General features: G+C 37.7%; 1 protein-coding gene across 2 annotated transcripts in view; it reads right to left on the bottom strand.

Moving 5' to 3' along the window:
• Nucleotides 1-19,120, bottom strand: part of PCCA (propionyl-CoA carboxylase subunit alpha) — a 403,241-nt gene that overhangs the window by 197,926 nt on the left and 186,195 nt on the right. For both annotated transcript variants that reach the window (XM_082700821.1, XM_082700820.1), the window contains exons 13-16: nucleotides 16,280-16,423; nucleotides 14,862-14,936; nucleotides 10,565-10,633; nucleotides 8,920-8,995 (exon numbers count right to left, since the gene is read on the bottom strand). In XM_082700821.1, the coding sequence (XP_082556947.1) occupies nucleotides 8,920-8,995; nucleotides 10,565-10,633; nucleotides 14,862-14,936; nucleotides 16,280-16,423 (364 nt within the window). The remainder of the gene's footprint in view (nucleotides 1-8,919; nucleotides 8,996-10,564; nucleotides 10,634-14,861; nucleotides 14,937-16,279; nucleotides 16,424-19,120) is intronic.

Genomic DNA, 19,120 nt, shown 5'->3' with positions numbered 1-19,120 from the left:
TGTCCTTCCTTTCCTGTCCTTTACAAAACAATTTCTTCAAGCCCTCTAGCCGTTAGAATTCATCAGATGAATCATACAGAATCACAAACGCATCTGTGTGAAATTCCTTAGCTTTGTGGGGAGGGGGCACATGCTCTTCTTCATCTATCTTTTTAACTTTTTTAAAAAATATAATTGCAGAATATAAAAAAATTCACAAAAATAGTATGAAGTATTACTGTATATCCTTCACCCAGATTCACCAATTGCAACATCTGTTAACACATTTGTTTTATCATTCATTTTTTCCCTCTTTACACATACACACGCATGCACGCACACACGTACACTTCTTTTCCTTAAACATGTGGGGAGAAGTCAAAAACAGGATGTACTTTACCTCTAGGTACTTCAGTATTTCCTAAAACCAAGGTAAGTCTCTCATGTAATCACAGTACAATGACCAGATCTGAAAATTAACATTGATAACAGTATCATTATCTAATCTGCAAACCTTACTCAAATTTCAGTAACTGTCTCATTTATGACCTTTACTACAAAAAACAGACTTTTTTTTTTCTGGTTCAGAAACTAATCCTGCGTTTAGTGTCACGTATCCTTGGTTTCCTTTGATCTATATAAGGTTGATCCACTTTTGTATTTCTTGACCTTGACACTTCTGAAGAGTACAATCCCTTTATTTCACACACTGTCTTCCAATTTGGTCTGTCTGCTGCTTCTTCATGATTATATCCAAGTTATACATTTTGGGGAGAACATCACAGAAACGATGTGCTATTTTCAGTGCATCATAACCTCAAGAGGCACGTGATGTTCTATCCAAGTTATACATTTTGGGGAGAACATCACAGAAACGATGTGCTATTTTCAGTGCATCATAACCTCAAGAGGCACGTGATGTTGCTATATCCCATGACCAGTGATACTAATTGTGATCATTTGGGTAAAATGCTAGGTCTGTACATTTTTAAGATATTTTATTTCCCACTATAATTAATTAGTATCTCCTGTGGATATACTATGAAACTATGCAAATACCTGTTGCTCATATTTTCACCCACTAATTTTACCATCTGTCATTGATGATTCTTACCTAAATAATTTGGCACAAGTAGGTATTTTTCTACACTAATTAAAAATCTAGTGTAGAAAAGAACTGTGCCTCTTCTTCCCACTTTTAGCTTTCATACCTATTTATGCCAGTATGACAATGGGCTTTAACCCACTGGTAACATTATTTATTTTGTTACTGAAGTTTTGCCAGACTGGCCAGTGGGAACCCCTGAGAGCTGGCTCCTGTGTCTTTCTGACATATCATCATCGTTGAGCACTTGATTGCTTTCTCATACAAGATGCTTCAGGCTCATCGTAACACTCCTCCAGAAATCAGCCATTTTACCATGGAGCGCTGGTTCCATTTATGAGACAATGGTACTGGAAAGAAAGGATCTGGGTTCTTGGCATGCTCATTGCTATGGGTGTCAATGCTTCCATGACCTCTCTGTGGTTCTCAGTCGAGGGTGATTTGCCCCCCTCCCTCATAACATATGGCAGTGTCTGGAAATACCTGGCTGTCACAACTGAGGGGATGCTACTGTCATTTAATGAGTACAGGCCAAGGTGGTGATGAACACCCTACAGTGTGAAGGACAGCCCCCCGACAACAACAAACTGTCTACCCCAAAATGTCAGTAATACTAAAGAAACCCTGAGCTCCAGAATACGTGTATATACGTACACACAAACACACAGACACACACTAACATATCTGTACACTTACATTCTAGTCTATGTTACAAACCACGAGTTTACACAGATACCCCCAGTTTCAACTCAACACCGCAGGACTCACTGTATCCTCATCCATTTCCACATCTTTAACTTCTTTCTCGGAGAGTGAGAAATGTCATCTTATCCAAAATCCATGTATTTATTTCCTCAATCCCAGAACATACATAAACTGGCTTCAGAACTGCTAACCCATGAACTAGGACATGCAAACCTATTAACCAGAGTTTAATGTTTGTTTGTTATGCTGTATTTAGCTGGAGAGTATCCAGTCAAAATATGGCTAACAGTTATTTAAGGCTAGATTTTTTTTTCCTCTCCCTCCTCCCCACCCAATCACCATGATTATTCATACAGTATATCCATTTGTTTGGTTGTACTCTATTTTTAATTTCTTCCCCAGAACGTTAATAGTTTTATTTTGAAATATTGTCAGAATTCTACAAGTGAAATCAAGGAAGTCTGTCCTTTTCATTCCATGTTACTTCATTTCCTATTCGCCAAACATTTCTACCTGCTCCTCCCTCCACACCTGTAAGCACACCATCTTACTCATTCTGCTCTTGTGCCTGTAGGTTTCCAGAAATGAGCACATACACATATATATTTCACTTCCCAGTCATCGGCTATTATCTATTCTTTTTCCTTTAATACAAGAAACGCCACTTTTTAGCTTAGTAGATGGCTCCCTTGAACATCTATGACATTTCCCAAGTTCCCAGAAGCTACGTACGACCATGTGATTATACGCCAATAGAATGGGAACAAAAATAAAGGTACTTTCTAGGTTATACCTTGAAAAAAAAAAAAAAGGGTGTGAACTCTCCCTGCCACCTTCTTGCTGAGGCTGGATGACGGGCATAAAAGCAGCCACTCTGGGGGCCCCAAGTGAAAACCATCTGCTGTGAATCTAAGCCCTTGACAATCTCCTTTTGAGATTATGACATGGCAGAGAAATTAAATTGGATCTTTCCTAGGTCACTGTATTTTTTACTGTTACAACTGCTTAGATTACGGCCTAACAATGAAGGTCCTCAGGTAAGAAGAGGACAGAGCATCCCAGGACATGAAAACCTCACTTCTCCAGCAACCCTCACATACGTCCTTGAGATCCACAGCCATTTCTAGAACATTACCTCTTCTAATCCTTGGAGAAACTTCTTTTTCCTTGAGGTTTATTTTATCTAGTCAAAAATCTTCTCCAACTCCCTGTCATCTACCAACATCCTCGTCATAACTCAGTATTTGCTGCAGACTTTACGTCACCGGACTCATGACCGTCCTTCAGATCCTAACTCCTGTCGCCTTATGAGGACGACCCAGGCAACATCGTCACTGCTCATCTTCTAGGATCTCATTGCAAATAATCTATTCTCTCACTTTAGCCACGGAGTCCCAGAGTCACACCCTGAAATCATCTAAGGTTCGCTAACTACACCATATTCAAAATCACCAATTCAAACTAAATTGCTTGTTCTGGCTCCAACCCCCATCTCTCCAGCTCATTCCCCAAGTGCCTTGACCAGACCAATAAGGAAACCTCCAATCTAGAATGTGAGACATTCTGCACGTCGGCTACCTGGGACTCTACTGGAGAGTTTCTGATATGAAATTCAAAAAGAAAAAGAGCAAGATAATAACGAGACGTGAGTAAAAGCAATGTGTAAACTCCAACTGGATTGTAGGTGGAATTAAAAAAAGATTTTTTAAAGAAAACAGTTCTTTGCAGAACAGGGGAAACTGGAGTACGGACAGAACATGAGCTGATACTAGGAGACGCCTGTGAATTTTCTTGAGTGTGATAACGATGTTGTGATTTTGGAAATCACAGGAAAATGATCTTACTCTTCAGATCCATACTGAAATATTTAGGAGTCATGTATCATGACGTCTTCAATTTCCCTTCTAAACAGCTGAGGAGAAACATGAGGAGGGAAGGGAAGGAGGACGTGCAAAGAGGAGGAGAAAGGAGAAGCAAAGAAAGGGAGAAAGGGAGAGCCGGAGCGGACAAAAGATGTGAAAATACTTAGCAATCTAGGCGAAGAGCATACAGGTGTGCAAGGTACTGTTCATTCAACTCTACCTTTGGCTCAGGTCATGATCTCAGGGTCCTGGGATCGAGCCCCACATCGGGCTCTCTGCTCAGCGGGGAGCCTGCTTCCTCCTCTCTCTCTGCCTGCCTCTCTGTCTACTTGTGATCTCTCTCTGTCAAATAAATAAATAAAATCTTTATAAAAGGAAAGAAAAAAAGAAAATACCTAAAATAAAAAGCCTGTGAGCAATATATCAAGAGAAAACAAGCTTCTAATAAACTTTTTGAGCTAACTATATATGTGTTTTGATCCGATGTGTATACATCCACAGCCTTTTCTCTGTGCTCATCCAAATACGATAAAGATACTGCAGGATGGGAACGTGGGCTTAACTAACGTCAGACTGCACCATACCTCACCCTGCAAATTGCCTTTCTACCTGACAATATGAACACACATGCCTTCAAGAACCAGCTAAGCAGTAATTTACACTGAAGATGCATAGTAATTCCTTCAGTCCACCCATCTGCTGGACACCTCAGTTCATTAGTATGTGGGCTACTGTAACCAGTGCTGTCATAAACGTCCTCATTAACATCACTGCACAATTCGGTCTTTTAAATCATAGGGTAAGATTCCTAAAGACTAAACAGGTAGGTCAAAGAGCATGCACTTTCAACATCCGATGCCAGGCCACTTTCCCAAAAGATAAGACCAAGTCACACTCCAAACACTCCCAAGTGTGCCCATCCCCTGTACTTTCCCTCCACAGTGAGTTCGCTTTTTTTTTTTTTTAAGATTTTATTTATTTATTTGACAGAGAGAGATCACAAGTAGACAGAGAGGCAGGCAGAGAGAAAGAGAGGAGTAAGCAGGCTCCCTGCTGAGCAGAGAGCCCGATGCGGGACTCGATCCCAGGACCCTGAGATCACGACCTGAGCCGAAGGCAGCGGCTTAACCCACTGAGCCAGCCAGGCGCCCTGAGTTCGGTCTTTTAAAAAATGCTGTCACCCTGAGGAGCTGCTCAAAGATAGTACAAAGCGAGGTACTCTCAACCGAGTCACCGTAAGTCCCAAGGCAGTGTTCACATGCTTTCAAAGAACCAAACCCAGAGGTGAGGAGAAAAAAAGAGCCCCCCATCTCAATTTCCACCATATTTTTTCACTCCATTAGGGCATCTATGAATTCACGTTATTTGTCTGTTTCATTCCGAGTTCACTAGAAACTCCTTGATATAGGGATATTATCACTCATTCATTAATTCATTCAACACGTATTACTCACCTACCATGTATCAGGCACTGCTAAGCACTAGTAATATATGAGTAAACAAGATAACACCATCACTGCCCTCACACACCTAACTTTCTTATGAGATAATCTGACATTTAGCAATTAGTCAGACAACTAGTATTTTAATTACAGTTATGGCAAATGCTTTGAAGAAGCAGAGCAGGAGGACACAGCACCAAGAATGACCTACAATGGACTTTCAATATTGTTTATCTATGGCTTCATCAGTTTCACGTATCACACCAACTGATGGATAATAATTTCTGATATATGGTCTTCAAATATGTAGTTTTATAATTGTAATGAGAGAGGGACAAAAGAAGGTAGGACCTGAAGTTACAGAGTTATTACTTTGCCAAGTCCTTTTACATACCTAACCTCAGTTAATCTCTTAACCATACTTAATCTCAGTTAATTAACTTATAAGGCAGAGGCTAACACTCCATTTTTAAATGTGGAGTATGAGATTCAGAGAGAGTAACTTAACGAAAATCACAGCTCCTAAATGGTGTCAGGACAGGATAAGAACCCAGACCTGTGTGATTTCTTTCTATTGTATCACAGTGAACCAAAGGCAGAAATTTCACACTAAGCCTGGGAAAAAACGATCTGCTCAATAAAACACATTTTATTTTATGTATGATACATAGAAAATTAGGAGAGTAACAGCAAGCCTACTACCACTCCATACTTAAATCACTTCATTTAAAACTGTAATAACTAGGAGTGCCTGGTGGCACAGTCAGTTAAGCCTCTGCCTTCGGCTCATAACCTGGGGACCCTAAGATCTAGCCTTGCATCAGGCTCCCTGCTCAGCAGCGAGTCGGCTTCTTCCCTCTGCACCTCTCCCTGCTCGTGCTTCCTCCCCTTCTCTCTCTCTCTGAGAAGTAAATAAATCTTTTTAAAACATAAAATAAACATGTAATAACTAGTGGCAAACATTCATTTAAATATAAAACATGAAAGTATATTCTATAAATATGAAAGAGTAATCGTTTCAGAAGCCAGAGTAGAACAGAACACTAATATTGTGACAAAATGCCCATGTGCCATGCTACTACATTACATCAAAGTTTAATAGAGATGTGATTTAACAAAATATTCTTACTCAAATTGACTATCTCAAATTCATGAATTTACCACTCAAGCTTACTTGAGCATAACTCAAATTAGCCAAAATCCAATAATTCAACCACAATAAAAATTACAAAGATACCGGGGCGCCTGAGTGGTTCAGTTGTTAATCATCTGCCTTTGGCTCAGGTCGTGGTCTCAGGGTCCTGGGACCAAGCATCATCTGCCTCCCTGCTCAGGAGGAAGCCTGCTTCTAGCTCTCCCACTCCCCCTGCTTGTGTTCCTTCTCTCACTGTGTCTCCCTCTCTCTGTCAAGTAAATAATTAAAATCTTAAAAAAAAAAAAAAAATAGAACCACTTTTTTTAAAAAATTGCAAAAATACTGGTTGGGGGCAGGAATCCTTACAGATACTTAAAGGCCTCTGGGAGTAACAGTCCCAAATACCTTGTTCATGTCTCTGTACATGTAGTTAAACACATAGAGAAAAATGCATACCCAAATTAGATGTGTGTTCCAAACACCCATTTGGGGGGATAGTATTTCTAAGGAAAACAGACTCCTCCAGGCCTACTTAACCAATATATAGAGAAAATATGTAACTGCTGCTTATGGTGGAATATGGCAGAGTTAAAAAAAAATAGTAACTACTCCACAATTCAGGCTAAAAATGAATAAGAGAATGAACTAAAAAAAATGTGAAGAGGATTTTTCAAATGTGTACATGCTTTGGATACCGATGTTACTGATTTTTTTTTTTTTTTATTACATCTGAGTTCACTTGAGAGCTGTTTTCCTTCCATTGACAAAGGTGAATCACTAGCACATAAGATTAAATACAATCACTGTTACCTATTAGTTAACAAATGTTAAGAAAAGAGAGTTGACAGTAAAAGGAAAGGGAGGTAAGAAGTTTCTCCAGATCTAACAAGAGGGGAAAAAAAAAAATGAGGAAAAGTGAGGACTGGATGACCACTAATCGCCATGGACAAAAATGAGCAGAGGAAGGTAGATATGTAAAAAGAGTCACTAGGGAGCGCTGGGTGGCTCAGCCAGTTAAGCATCTGACTCTCCATTTTTGGCTCAGCTGGCGATTTCAGAGTCATTAGATGGAACCCCATGTCAGCAAGGAGGCTGCTTGGGATTCTCTCTCTCCCTCCTGCCCTGCCCTTCCCGTCAACCGGCCAGCACGCCATCCCACCGCTCACATTCTCAAAATAAAACAAAACGAAGTCACTTAACTGTCTTAAGCCACTATTGTACACCCGCATGAACTGTTTACTGCACAAAGGCGCAGTGTTAAGGGTCTGACGTGCTCCACTGCTAAGCTGGGCTCTCAGTTTCACAGCGGAACGCACCTGAGAAAAGAGCACGTTTTCTAATTCACACAAAGTTTCTGTCTACTCGCCAAGCCTTCTGACTTACAGGCTGTGTCCCCTTGAAGGGAATCCTTTTGAAAGCGTATAAAGCGCTGTATGGGCTAGATGGGGGCTAGGTGATCACACGCCACCACTGTTATAACCCCTCAGCCTCCGAACTCCAGCCTCCTAGCACCACTGTTTTAATGAGCCGCAAGAAAAGCATAGAACTACCCAGGCCAGTCCTTCCCAAGGAATGCGCTTGGACCCCCACTACTCACTCATAACTCAAAGTGAACTTGTATTTTAAACTTTAAATTCAATGTTAAACTCCATTATTCTGAAGCTGATGATAATTTATGTCGGACTAAAATGAAATGATCTTTTCACAACTAATGAAAAGTTGCTAATACAAATTATAAGGTAATTCACTCCTTAAGAGGAATAAGTATAACTTTGCTTTCATTATTTAAATAAAATGGCTGTGAAGGACCTGACTGGCTTAGTTGGTGAGGCACACAACTCTTAAGTTCAGCCCCACACTGGGTGTAGAGATCACCTAAAGATAAAATCCTTTACATATACATTAAAAAGTAGGGACGCCTGGGTGGCTCAGTTGGTTGGACGACTGCCTTCGGCTCAGGTCATGATCCCGGAGTACCGGGATCGAGTCCCGCATCGGGCTCCCAGCTCCATCGGGAGTCTGCTTCTTCCTCTGACCTTCTCCTCGCTCATGCTCTCTCTCTCACTGTCTCTCTCTCAAATGAATAAATAAAATCTTTAAAAAAAAAAAAAAAAAAAAAAAGTAAAATGGTTGCTCCTAAGTCAGTTATTGCTTTACATCCTAAAGGCTTGTAGGCTCACACTTTGTTAAGCATTAAAACTGACCTATATGCACATGAGGTAACAAAACTGCATTTGCTAGAGAATATTTTATAATTTGCCCTTACAGACACAAAGGGTTATACCCTCTACTCCCAAGTCAGTCAACTGTAGGTCACTATATTTTATATCTCTATACATTTTCAAGTTTCATCCTTCAAAACATCATCAACAATGACCAAAGACAATAAATAGCTCATTTGCTGAACTGGCCAATAATAGACTTCAGAATACAGAACCATTTTCCATACAGTACATAAAATACTAAATGCTCATCTAGGAAAGGTCATGAAAGGTCATGAATCATAAGTTTAATTAAATAACTGAAAGTATATATGTAAAGTATAGGGCTATCAGTTTAGTTCAAGTTTTTCTTATTTCTATTGAAACACACAGTAAGCACATTTTCTACTGAATTCTCTAGTGTATCTTCAAGCTGTTTTCTAAAACTGGACACCATGTATAATATTAAGACCCAAACGTTTGTTTTCACCTCGAATAACGTAATTATCTAGCGCATCTTCCATTCTCTTCAGTGCTTCAGTTCTATCAGAACCATACGTGATCAGCTAAAAGCAAACAAACAAAAAACAATTTACATCGGTATCTCTCAATCTATCTAAAAGTCAAACAATGCATTCTAATAAAAATCTAAGTAATTCCTAAGAGATTTCCCGGAACATCTTTTGAAACTTCACAGTGGTTTAGTTTGTAACATAAAGTATGGCAATTAAAATTTTAAAACTAAATAAATATGAAAATCAAGCTATTTCAGACATTTCTCCTACACTCACTATGACAGAAAAGAGCTTTTTGAGCTCAATCACAATATAATAAAAACAAGCATAAAAAGTTTAAAAGGGAAGGTATCAGAATGTGAACATGATCTGCGATAAAATATGAACGTCTGGGATAGGGAAGGAGTAGGCAAAGATTTGTTTTTTCTCTCCCTACGAGAATGTCATTTCCACGTTTGACACCCTGCTTAGCTGGCTTTTACACAAAACACCACAGACGCAAAGGGTTCCGTATTAGAAAATCAGAAGGGTCTTCCTTTCCTATATGATTTTGTACCTATTTAGAGGAATCTTAACCAAATTAGCAATTAAATACAAGCAATAAGTAACATTTTATTACTAATTTGCTTGCTAATAAGATCTTAAGTATTCATAAAATATTTTTCTCATTATTACATTAGTCAATGTGTAGTATGCAATTACTTTAGTGCCTTCCATCAGTTCCTCAGTATCAAGCCAGGTTGAAAATTTATTTGTAGGTCACGTTTCTGAACAGAAATGTATTCACCAGAAATGGAACCACATCTATTAAAAATCCATCTATAATATTTGTTTTTTATTTTTAAACTAAATAGCACGTCTCTAACAAAATACCTAAAGTTCACTTTAATAATGTTACTGTTAAAAATTAAGTTAAAAAAGATAGAAAAAATGGTTTGCTTCCTGTAAGTAAATCAACTTGAGAAAGGGTTTTTAGTAAATTCTGTGGTCAGAAATTCTACATTTTATGATATCTCACAATTCTAAAGATTTTAAAAGATGTAAGAATTTAAGCATTATTGTTATTCTGTAAAGTCAAATTGCAAAAAGACATCTTATACTCTTACATAAACCTTAATTATGTGCAGTCCCCACAAATAATTACTGATTCATAAAAACTGAAGAGAGATGGTAAAAAGTACTCCCAAAAACACGACTTATCACCCCAACTCCTTGATAATGGTCTGCCATTGACACTTCTATCTCAGGTAATTTTCAGGAATGACCAAATACAACTTAATTCATCCTAACTATATGGGCTGCACTGGAGCCCCTGGTTAGGTAACTTAGTTACCTAACTATTTAATAGTTACCTAACTAATGAAATGGATCATCATTCCATTTGACGGGGAAGAGCCAATGACTGACTTGATTGGGGAGTGTTACAAAGTAACACGGTACTGATATTTCTCCAGAGGGGGAAAAAAATCTGCTCTGCTTTCACTTTTCCATCAGTGCACAATTACTTGTTTAATTATAGCACATGATTCAGAGAACAGCTCAACTTCAGATTTTTTTAAATTAAATACTTCCACTTCTTCAGAAGAAAAATGAACAAAGCCATTAAGAAATTGAACTAACTTTTGAAATCATTGGATCATAATAAATGCTAATATCACTTCCTGGTTGGATGCCGCTGTCAACCCGGACCTGGGAGAAAAGAAAGAAATGAAAGTAACTTCATATTGTGCAGCCATTTTTCTCACAATTTTAATTTCTAAGGAACAGATGGAGAATTTAATCTCAAGTAACAGTTCAGTTTCCAGAAAACAGAAAAACAATCTAAACCATATAGAGACCAAATCATCTTGAGCTGTATGTAGTACAACATATTTTTTTCCTCTTCCACTAAACAAAGGAACTAAGAAACCTCAAAAAATAACACTGATAATACTTCATACATCACTATCCTGGGATGCATTTGTAGCTACCCGATGGGGTCTTCCCACTGAAGCATGGCATGAATGATGCGCCCCTTCTAGGCACACTCCCCACTGGACCCTTCTGAGGGCTCCAGGGAGGACCCCAGTCAAGCCAGGCAGCAGGCCTCGGCAGTTCTGCTCATCAGCTCTCCAGGAATGCTGGTCCTGTGGCTTTCATGTCTGTAACACTTTCCTTTTTTGCCTTACCCTCTCAACTGTACAATGTTTTTTTTCTCTGTTACTGTTAGTCCCCTGAGACTTTAATGTTTGTACAGCTTTTCTCATAGCTTTGCTTTGTAAAGACACAGCCCCAATTAGAGTTCCGATTTTGTGATTTTCATGGGGGGAAAAAAAAACAGCTCAAGTTCAAAATATTCTTTTGAAGAGCCTGATTGCTGTTAACCAGCCAACAAGTTAGTTAGTACATCGCTGATTTTTGTTTTCATCTCCCAGTTTGATACCAGCAGTAAGGCACAGAGGTTAGCCATGTAAAACTTTTTAAATGAGCAGTTGCTGAGGATGAAATATTTATTAAATTATTGTGCCTAAGTTTTGGAATCTGAAGTATTTAAAACCTAATCAAAATACTTAAGACTGTCAAGCATGTCCTAGGGGTCTTGAAGATAGAGGAATTTAATCGAAGCTGCTAGAACAGCAGGACTTTGATGCCCGACACTGTAAAGGGGTGGGAAGGGAGAGCGGAAGCTCACGTTGCTCTTCACCTGTGGGAAGACGACTTCCTAATAAACAGCAGCTCATCTGTCTGCAGCAAGGCAGGAAAAGGTCAACACAGCGGCTGTTAGGCCTTTAATATTTTAATTTAGGCAATTATCAAGGGACCGCATGTAGAACCTCTTGTCTAGGATACCCACATGAGGGTACGATGATGGCTTTATTATATGGTGACATCAAAAGATAAAGCCCAGTTTTGTTCTCTTAAAAAAAAATTCACACTACTATTATTCTCTTTGTAAGGCTTTAGAAGATAACATTGTAACACACACAGAGTGCTTTTATTTCTGTATTTGCAAACACAAAAAAGGATAGATATTTGTATTTACATTCACATTCGTACATGAAAATCATAATTTTAAATGAAAGTCACTCAGCACACTTTAACATATCTTGGCTTTCTATTTTCTGGAAACATACTTCAGTTCTATGAAATTCACAGTGTTTATAAAAACTAGGAAAGAATTAATGGGACAGCTGTGAAAGCAATAAAATCATAATCTATCCTCTCCCCACATTCGAATAGCCCCCAAACGGCAGCTGACCACCAACTTACATAACAGAAAAGAGCCTTCTGAACTTGCATTTTCTTAATTTTAGTAGCAAAAAGTAAAAGTGCTCATTTTACCACCGCTTATTATTATTTAAAACCAGAGCATGCTTGCTGAAGCTGCATTTCAAACTGAGACTGGTACAAATCCCACAATGTCTGACTTTAAATATATCCTATTTGCTACATAAATTGCTACAAGGGTAGGGTGGAATTCTGCTGTTCAACCCACTGGTCAAATAACAGACAATAAAGATTATTTATTACTTTCTTCTATAGTTCATAATTTAACATTTTAGTTATCATTATCACCACCCTCCTAAAAGTTAAGTAACCTAGGGCTCTTGGATATAACCATGTCATCCACTTAAATTATGATCATAGAAGGTATGTCATTTTAATCTAAAAATACATAGGGTAAAATCAAGAGATATAATACATAACCAAAATATATCTTTAATCAAATACATTTCATTAGCAGATCAACATTTCTAATTTAAAAATGTAACAAAGCATGAAGACTCTGACTTATAACTTCCTGCTTATATAGCTTTATTTCCAATAATCATCAGCTTTTTTTTTTTTTTAATTTCTAACAATGAAGTAAAAATCAAACTAAGTCTCCATTCCTTTATGGAAACAAAGGCTACACAAAAAAATGTATTTAAGCTTTGGCTCAAAAAGCTTTAAGAATAAAGTCAAATGAAAATGTAACGAAATTTCTGAGCAGAACAAAACTGCCGCCTGAAAATAACAAATTTATAAAATGTGGTGATCAAAGATTTTTTAAAAATCTTCATCAATGCCCTGTAAGTAAATTTTAGGCTTAAAGAAGCATGTGCAGTGTACGGCCTGTAAATTAACCCTGAAGTATGTATTCTTGTGACCAAAAAAAAAGGTTAACAGCTCAAAAGAGTTTTCCAAGTTCAAACGGACTGATCTAGCTAAGGAGACAAGGAGGAAAAGCCACCTCCCACCACCACCACCACCCATGCACCTGTGTATGAGGGTCCCAAGCCATCGCTCAGAAAGCTCTGGCATCATTTAAATGTTGTTCTTCTGTATCAACGGTGGACCGTGTGAAACTATCAGCCGCCTCCCACCCTTCATGCTCGAGTCACCTCTCCCCCTCAGTCCAACTCCCAGCCCGCCATGTCTACCTGACAAGTGACAGCCCAATCTGATTAAATGCTTCCAAGGGAGGGACTTGTGGGCCTCCATGACAGGCCAAAAGTGATCACCATGGAGATACATAATTACAGCTGTCAACGCATCTACTGTCCTGCTGACATCAATTTGATTGCTCCCAGCAATAATGATAGACAAAGCTTGGTGTGCACTCTCCCGCACCCAATCACTTTATCTATTCCTTGGTCCATTTAGCTGACATGCAACATTCACACAAGCAAATAACAGCAGTAAGCAGAACATTTAAGGCATTTTAATTGTTTTTTCTTTCTATGGATGGCTCACAACTGCAAATGTTATTACATAAAACTCCTGCTGCAGCATTAATTGAAGAAAGATTTGGTGGGACAAAGACTGTAGGGGGTATAGTTTGTCCATTATCACTTATACTTTCAACAGGTCTCACGTTTGAAAATTGCAAATTGCAAAAACTTGCGAGGGCAAAATGTTTGACATGTTGTTAGCTATTACAACGTGGTGAAAACTTCCAACAACTAGAGGAATCATTACGAATTCTTATTTAATACTTTTTTGTTTGATTAAAAAAATGTTTAGATATGTCCCTATGATACTTGTTTTCTCATCTGCTATTTAACGTCACATAGTGCCTGTTAAATCTTTACAATTTTTTTTCTGCCTTCAGGCTTTGAACACAGCATGGAGTCTCCCAGCCTAGAAAGGGTCAAGTCTCTTCAGAACGCATATGGGCAAAAACAATTTAAAAAGTGAAATAAATCACATATCCAATAACATCTTTGAATTTAGAATCCTTCCTGTAATCTTTTACCATCTTCATGCCAGTAATCAAACGGAATAATCATATTCACAGATGTTACAGCCTTGTCATCCACTAGTTAACATAATGTCATATATATATGCACTTATTACCTTGATTAAGAAAAAGGGTATGTCCTTGTTCTTTTTATGCAGCAAAAACTATTTAAAGAACAGCTATTAAATAAAGAAGAATTATGAATTATGTGGACCGTGATCACTTTTCTTTAACGGGTGCAAATATGTACTTCTTAAAGTCCGTGACACTTCCTAGGATGAGGCACACTTTGTTTTCCTTAATCCGTTTCCATTAAGGGGCTGATTTTGTGCTTGAATTTTTGACGTCTCACTATACAGGGAAGCTGGGTTAGATTTAGGGAAAAGATTAAAGTGTAATACAGAAAAGTCATTTCCCATTCTTAGTGTTCTGTGATCTTTTTCACTACAATTTTCAAAAGAATTGGGAACATTGTAAACTATCATTTATTTAAAAGTCAGATGTCTCTGGACGTCCCCTGTGAAGTAAATTCTGACTTTCCTACATATCACAAAGTACAAAATATTTTTTTAAAAACAACAAAAAACTGTCATTCCCCAGGAATTCCACTCGTCCTTCAATTTATACCCTTCAGTGATGACATGCTTTAACATAAAAGTATGACATAAATCAAGGTTTTACCCCCTCACTTGGTATCACAGCTTAATGACTTACACCAGGTAGATGTATTGGTTCTTCGTACTGAGACAATCTCCCAATGGACGGTAAGCCAAAGGACTTATAGGGGTCCTGAAAGTTCAAAGAAAAGGAAGCACAGTCTTTGAAATATAAATCAGCAGAGTAAGGTTAAATATTTATAAAATGAAGAAGCATTTATAGATCTATTTTCAACATACAGTATTTACCAAATCACAGATTTCAGAATATTACTGTCTTATACTCACTCTAAACTACTTAGACAAGTATTTAAGAACCAAACAGAACTGTAAGCAGAATTTAGCCTGACCCTAGTCATACTTTACTGAAACTGGTAAAATTCCAACATTTTATAAATCTTCTTAGAATGCTTTGGGCAAAAATAAAATAACCTAGGCGCTACATCAAAACATCCCCCGGTTCAGAACAACTGTAGTGCACTAAAGATACTTGTTTTCCTTACTCTCAAAACAGTTCACGTATGGTAAAACTGGAGAATTTTGGTTCTTCAGATAAAGACCTGAAAGAAACTTTGCATGTGGTCCATTCGTAAATAGCTTGGATCATCATAATAAATACTAAGTAAGTTCAGTGTCCCAACAAAATCAAGAGCAAGAATAACCAAGCCAAGTATATTCTCAATATCCTTAAAAAACACTGGAAAACAATTTCCAGTATTCTTAGACACAGATACTAGTAATTTACTTTTTGTTTTGACAAACTTCGAGTTCTAAAAGTAAAACATAGTATACATGTTTCCTTGAATTATTTTAATCACTTGAAAAAAGCCTTCTCAGATGTTGACTGCTTTATTATCTGATGATTAATACAGTTATAAAATAGTATAAAAGTACTAGACTGACAGTTTAGGAGTAAGAGCCATAATTAAAATCATGAATGAAAGCTTTGCAATTTAAATTTTAATTGCTACTTTCATGTAAGCGTAAGGGACAAAATTATTAGAAAACAAACTTGCAAAAATTAAAGTACTGAATTAACAACTCGTGTGCACCCAGGGTGGGCTCTAAAAACCAAAAAGCACAAAACAAACAAAAACACAGAAATAAATGCTTCTGTTTATTTCAAATGGGATTTGAAAACAAGCAAACAAAACAAAAACCACGGTCCCTTCAAGCATACTGAATATTTAGCAAAAGCAAGAACATTTAACGAATGCTTGGTTGCCCCTTAAACTGACTGGGAGCTATTTTTCCCATGCAGAAAAAATACATGGAACTTAAATAAACTCAATCTTTTAAAACTGCTTTGAATTACCACAAAACTATCTACCCTTTGTCCCAGTTGGATTCTTTATTACATAAGCACACACTCGACACCAGTTCTGAAATCCTAACTTTACCTTCCTTTCAGCTCTACCTGGTCCCATGACTTTGGGACACGACCACCATGCCTCCTCTCAACATCATTCGTTTTACCTCAGCATAAACCCGACATTCGACTGCCCAGCCATTGATGGGAATATCAGCTTGTCTGTGCCTGAGAGGGTAACCCTTGGCAACACGGATCATTTCTTGGACTAGGTCCAGGCCGGTAATGCATTCTGTGACGGGATGCTCAACCTGCAAGGCCAATATGAGGCCGTCAATAGGTGTGGGAAAGGGCAAACAGAAATCAGCAAGAACAAGTTCAACAACTTCTAGGTAAAAGAAGGTTAATTATATTTAACAGTCAATCACAATGAACAAAACCAAAAGAATTTAAAATTAAACACAATCTATACCAGGCATGACTTTTTTAAAAGAAACACCTAAAAAGTATTTGTAAACTATCTGTATTACTTGTCTCCATTTTTCATTAGATGTCGTCCGGCCACGTTTAACACTCTCAATTTTGAAACAACTTCCTGTCTGAAAATACGTATTTAGCTACAATCCTCCGTATGGCAGATAATCAAGCTCTTCTGCTACACTTAGCATGGCACCCACAGAGGCAGCTTAGGATCTTTCAAAGCACGAGGCGAGCCGAGTCTCACCCAGGCTCATGCTTTCACTAACCTGTCCTGACAAGCAACCAGATTAGCGTACTCTTACATCAGTGCAGTGTAGCAGAAAGGAGCAGATGGATCCTGCAGGTTGTTTTCCCTTCAGACTTACGTGGGGAGTGCTGAGCACGCACAATAGCAAAACGGAGCCAGTGAAATCACTCTGCTCTCTCAGCAAATTGCTGATAACTACCTTGGATGATGCTGGCATGGGGATCCCGGGCCTTCCACACCCACACATGGGACACACACGTACAAAAACATGCACTGGCGTATATAGATACTAACAGGGATACACAGCATTATGAATTTGATCGCTTACAAGTTCCTAAACTTAACAAAGCTAAAAGAAGGCACCTTATGGCACTGATAAAGAGCAGATGATAAAGAGCAGATGTCACTGAAATCCCTGTGTAAGTTTTAGATATTTAAATATAAGCTCAGCCACATATCCTGCTTTAATACCGATTTCTTCTCTTATAAAAATTAAGCATGTTCTAAATGCACTTCATAACAGTCTCTTTATCATGACATGTCTAATTCCATACATTCTGAAACGAGAAAAGGTCAATGAACAAAAGAAATGTCTTCCCATCTTCAACTACACTAATTAAAGGACAGGACTTAGTCATTATAATAATCCTGAAGCTTATCATAAGCAGACAATGCCATGGTCTTAAAAAAAAAAAAAAAGCTTTGTAAAAATAAACAGATGGCATCCATAATTAGCTCTGTGTGTGTTATGAGTTTGTTTACAGTTTCAACAACATTTTAAGACATTTTGACATAATTTTAATGACAAATCATCACTAAAATAAGCATCTACCCTTTGTAAAATAAATGTGACACTAAATAAAGATCTTATTAGATAGTTCAAAAAATAAATTTTTGAAGGCAAGCTATAGTTTTTTGAGAAACAAGATTCCATATGACAAATATAACAAGAAAGGAACAAGTGTTAAGCATATCTATTATTGCTAGAAACAAATTTCGTGTGAGAAACCATCTTACCACTCTATTCAAAGTGTGCCTACTGTGTGCCAAGGGCTTTATATCAATACTATTCACACACTTCATTAGGTTAAAAAAAAAATTTAAGGTTAAGTGAATGATTTAACTCTAATCTATGATTAACTCCTTCTAAGTATGCACTATATACTAGGCAAATAAATAAATACTGAAAGAATAAATGAGCAGCAAATCCAGAGCCACACCTACAGTAAATGGTAGAGGCAGGGTTGGAATTGAGGTCACTCCAGAGATGGTATGACCTTCCTATTCTCTTGGGAAAATGTATATAAAAACATGTAGTAAACTGGCCGGCTCAGTCAGTGCAGCATGCAACCGTTGAGTTTGCATGAGTTTAAGCACCATTACTAAATAATAATAATAATAATAATAATAATAAACTTTTTAAAAAATGCAGTGAACATAAACAGCTACATGATTATGAGCTGTTGTCTTCTATAAAGCACAGTATTATAAAAGTTTAAAGATATAAATTCATCGTAAGGTTCTGTTTTGCCTCCGAAGACTTCTCTTTAACCGTGTAAGAAAAAAGTACATTAGACCCATTATTGAATGGAATTCAAAAATGGACCCACTTAACCACAACTTAGAATTATAGAACAGAAACAGCACATTTCACCATCTAAATTAGTGAGCTGCAAGCATTTCAAAATAAAATAATGAAGTAGATAACTAGAATAATAACTAGCTGCTAAAGGCAAGATGATTACTTGCAGAATTTAAAAAATATAGCCACTTAGGTTCATATATTGTTAAAGAAATCTTTCTAAACACATTTTAGTAGAATTCTAAAGTTATTCAACTGGATGGTGTGAAACATTTCCTTTAGACCCTGAACTATTATCACCAGGAATCTTGTAGGCGTAACATTGCTTAAATAACCATGTACAGCGCCATTTCGGAGAACTCGGAAACAGGTCCCCTCTGCAAGTCACACTCAATACTTAAGAGATCAAGACAGAGATATACAAAGAGACAAAAGAGCTCCCAGACCAAAATATAATTCAACAGAAGTTTTAAAAGTTATCATTAAAAAAAGGAAAAAAAAAAGAAAAAGAGAAAAATAAGAAAAAGAGAAGGAGACAGGGAGGAGGGAGGGAGGGAGGACCACTGGAACATGGAGGGAGCCGCCTGGAAAGAAAGGATGTACAAAGAACCAGAGTCCAAGACGGCTGTCTGGTAGGCTCATGGTTTGTCTTGTTCCACCTGGAGGAAAAATCCACACAAGTCTAATGCCACTGAACAT

Source organism: Mustela nivalis (assembly GCF_964662115.1).
Source record: "Mustela nivalis genome assembly, chromosome: 15".
Classification (NCBI taxonomy): Eukaryota; Metazoa; Chordata; class Mammalia; order Carnivora; family Mustelidae; genus Mustela; species Mustela nivalis.
This window is presented reverse-complemented; position numbering and strand designations above follow the sequence as displayed.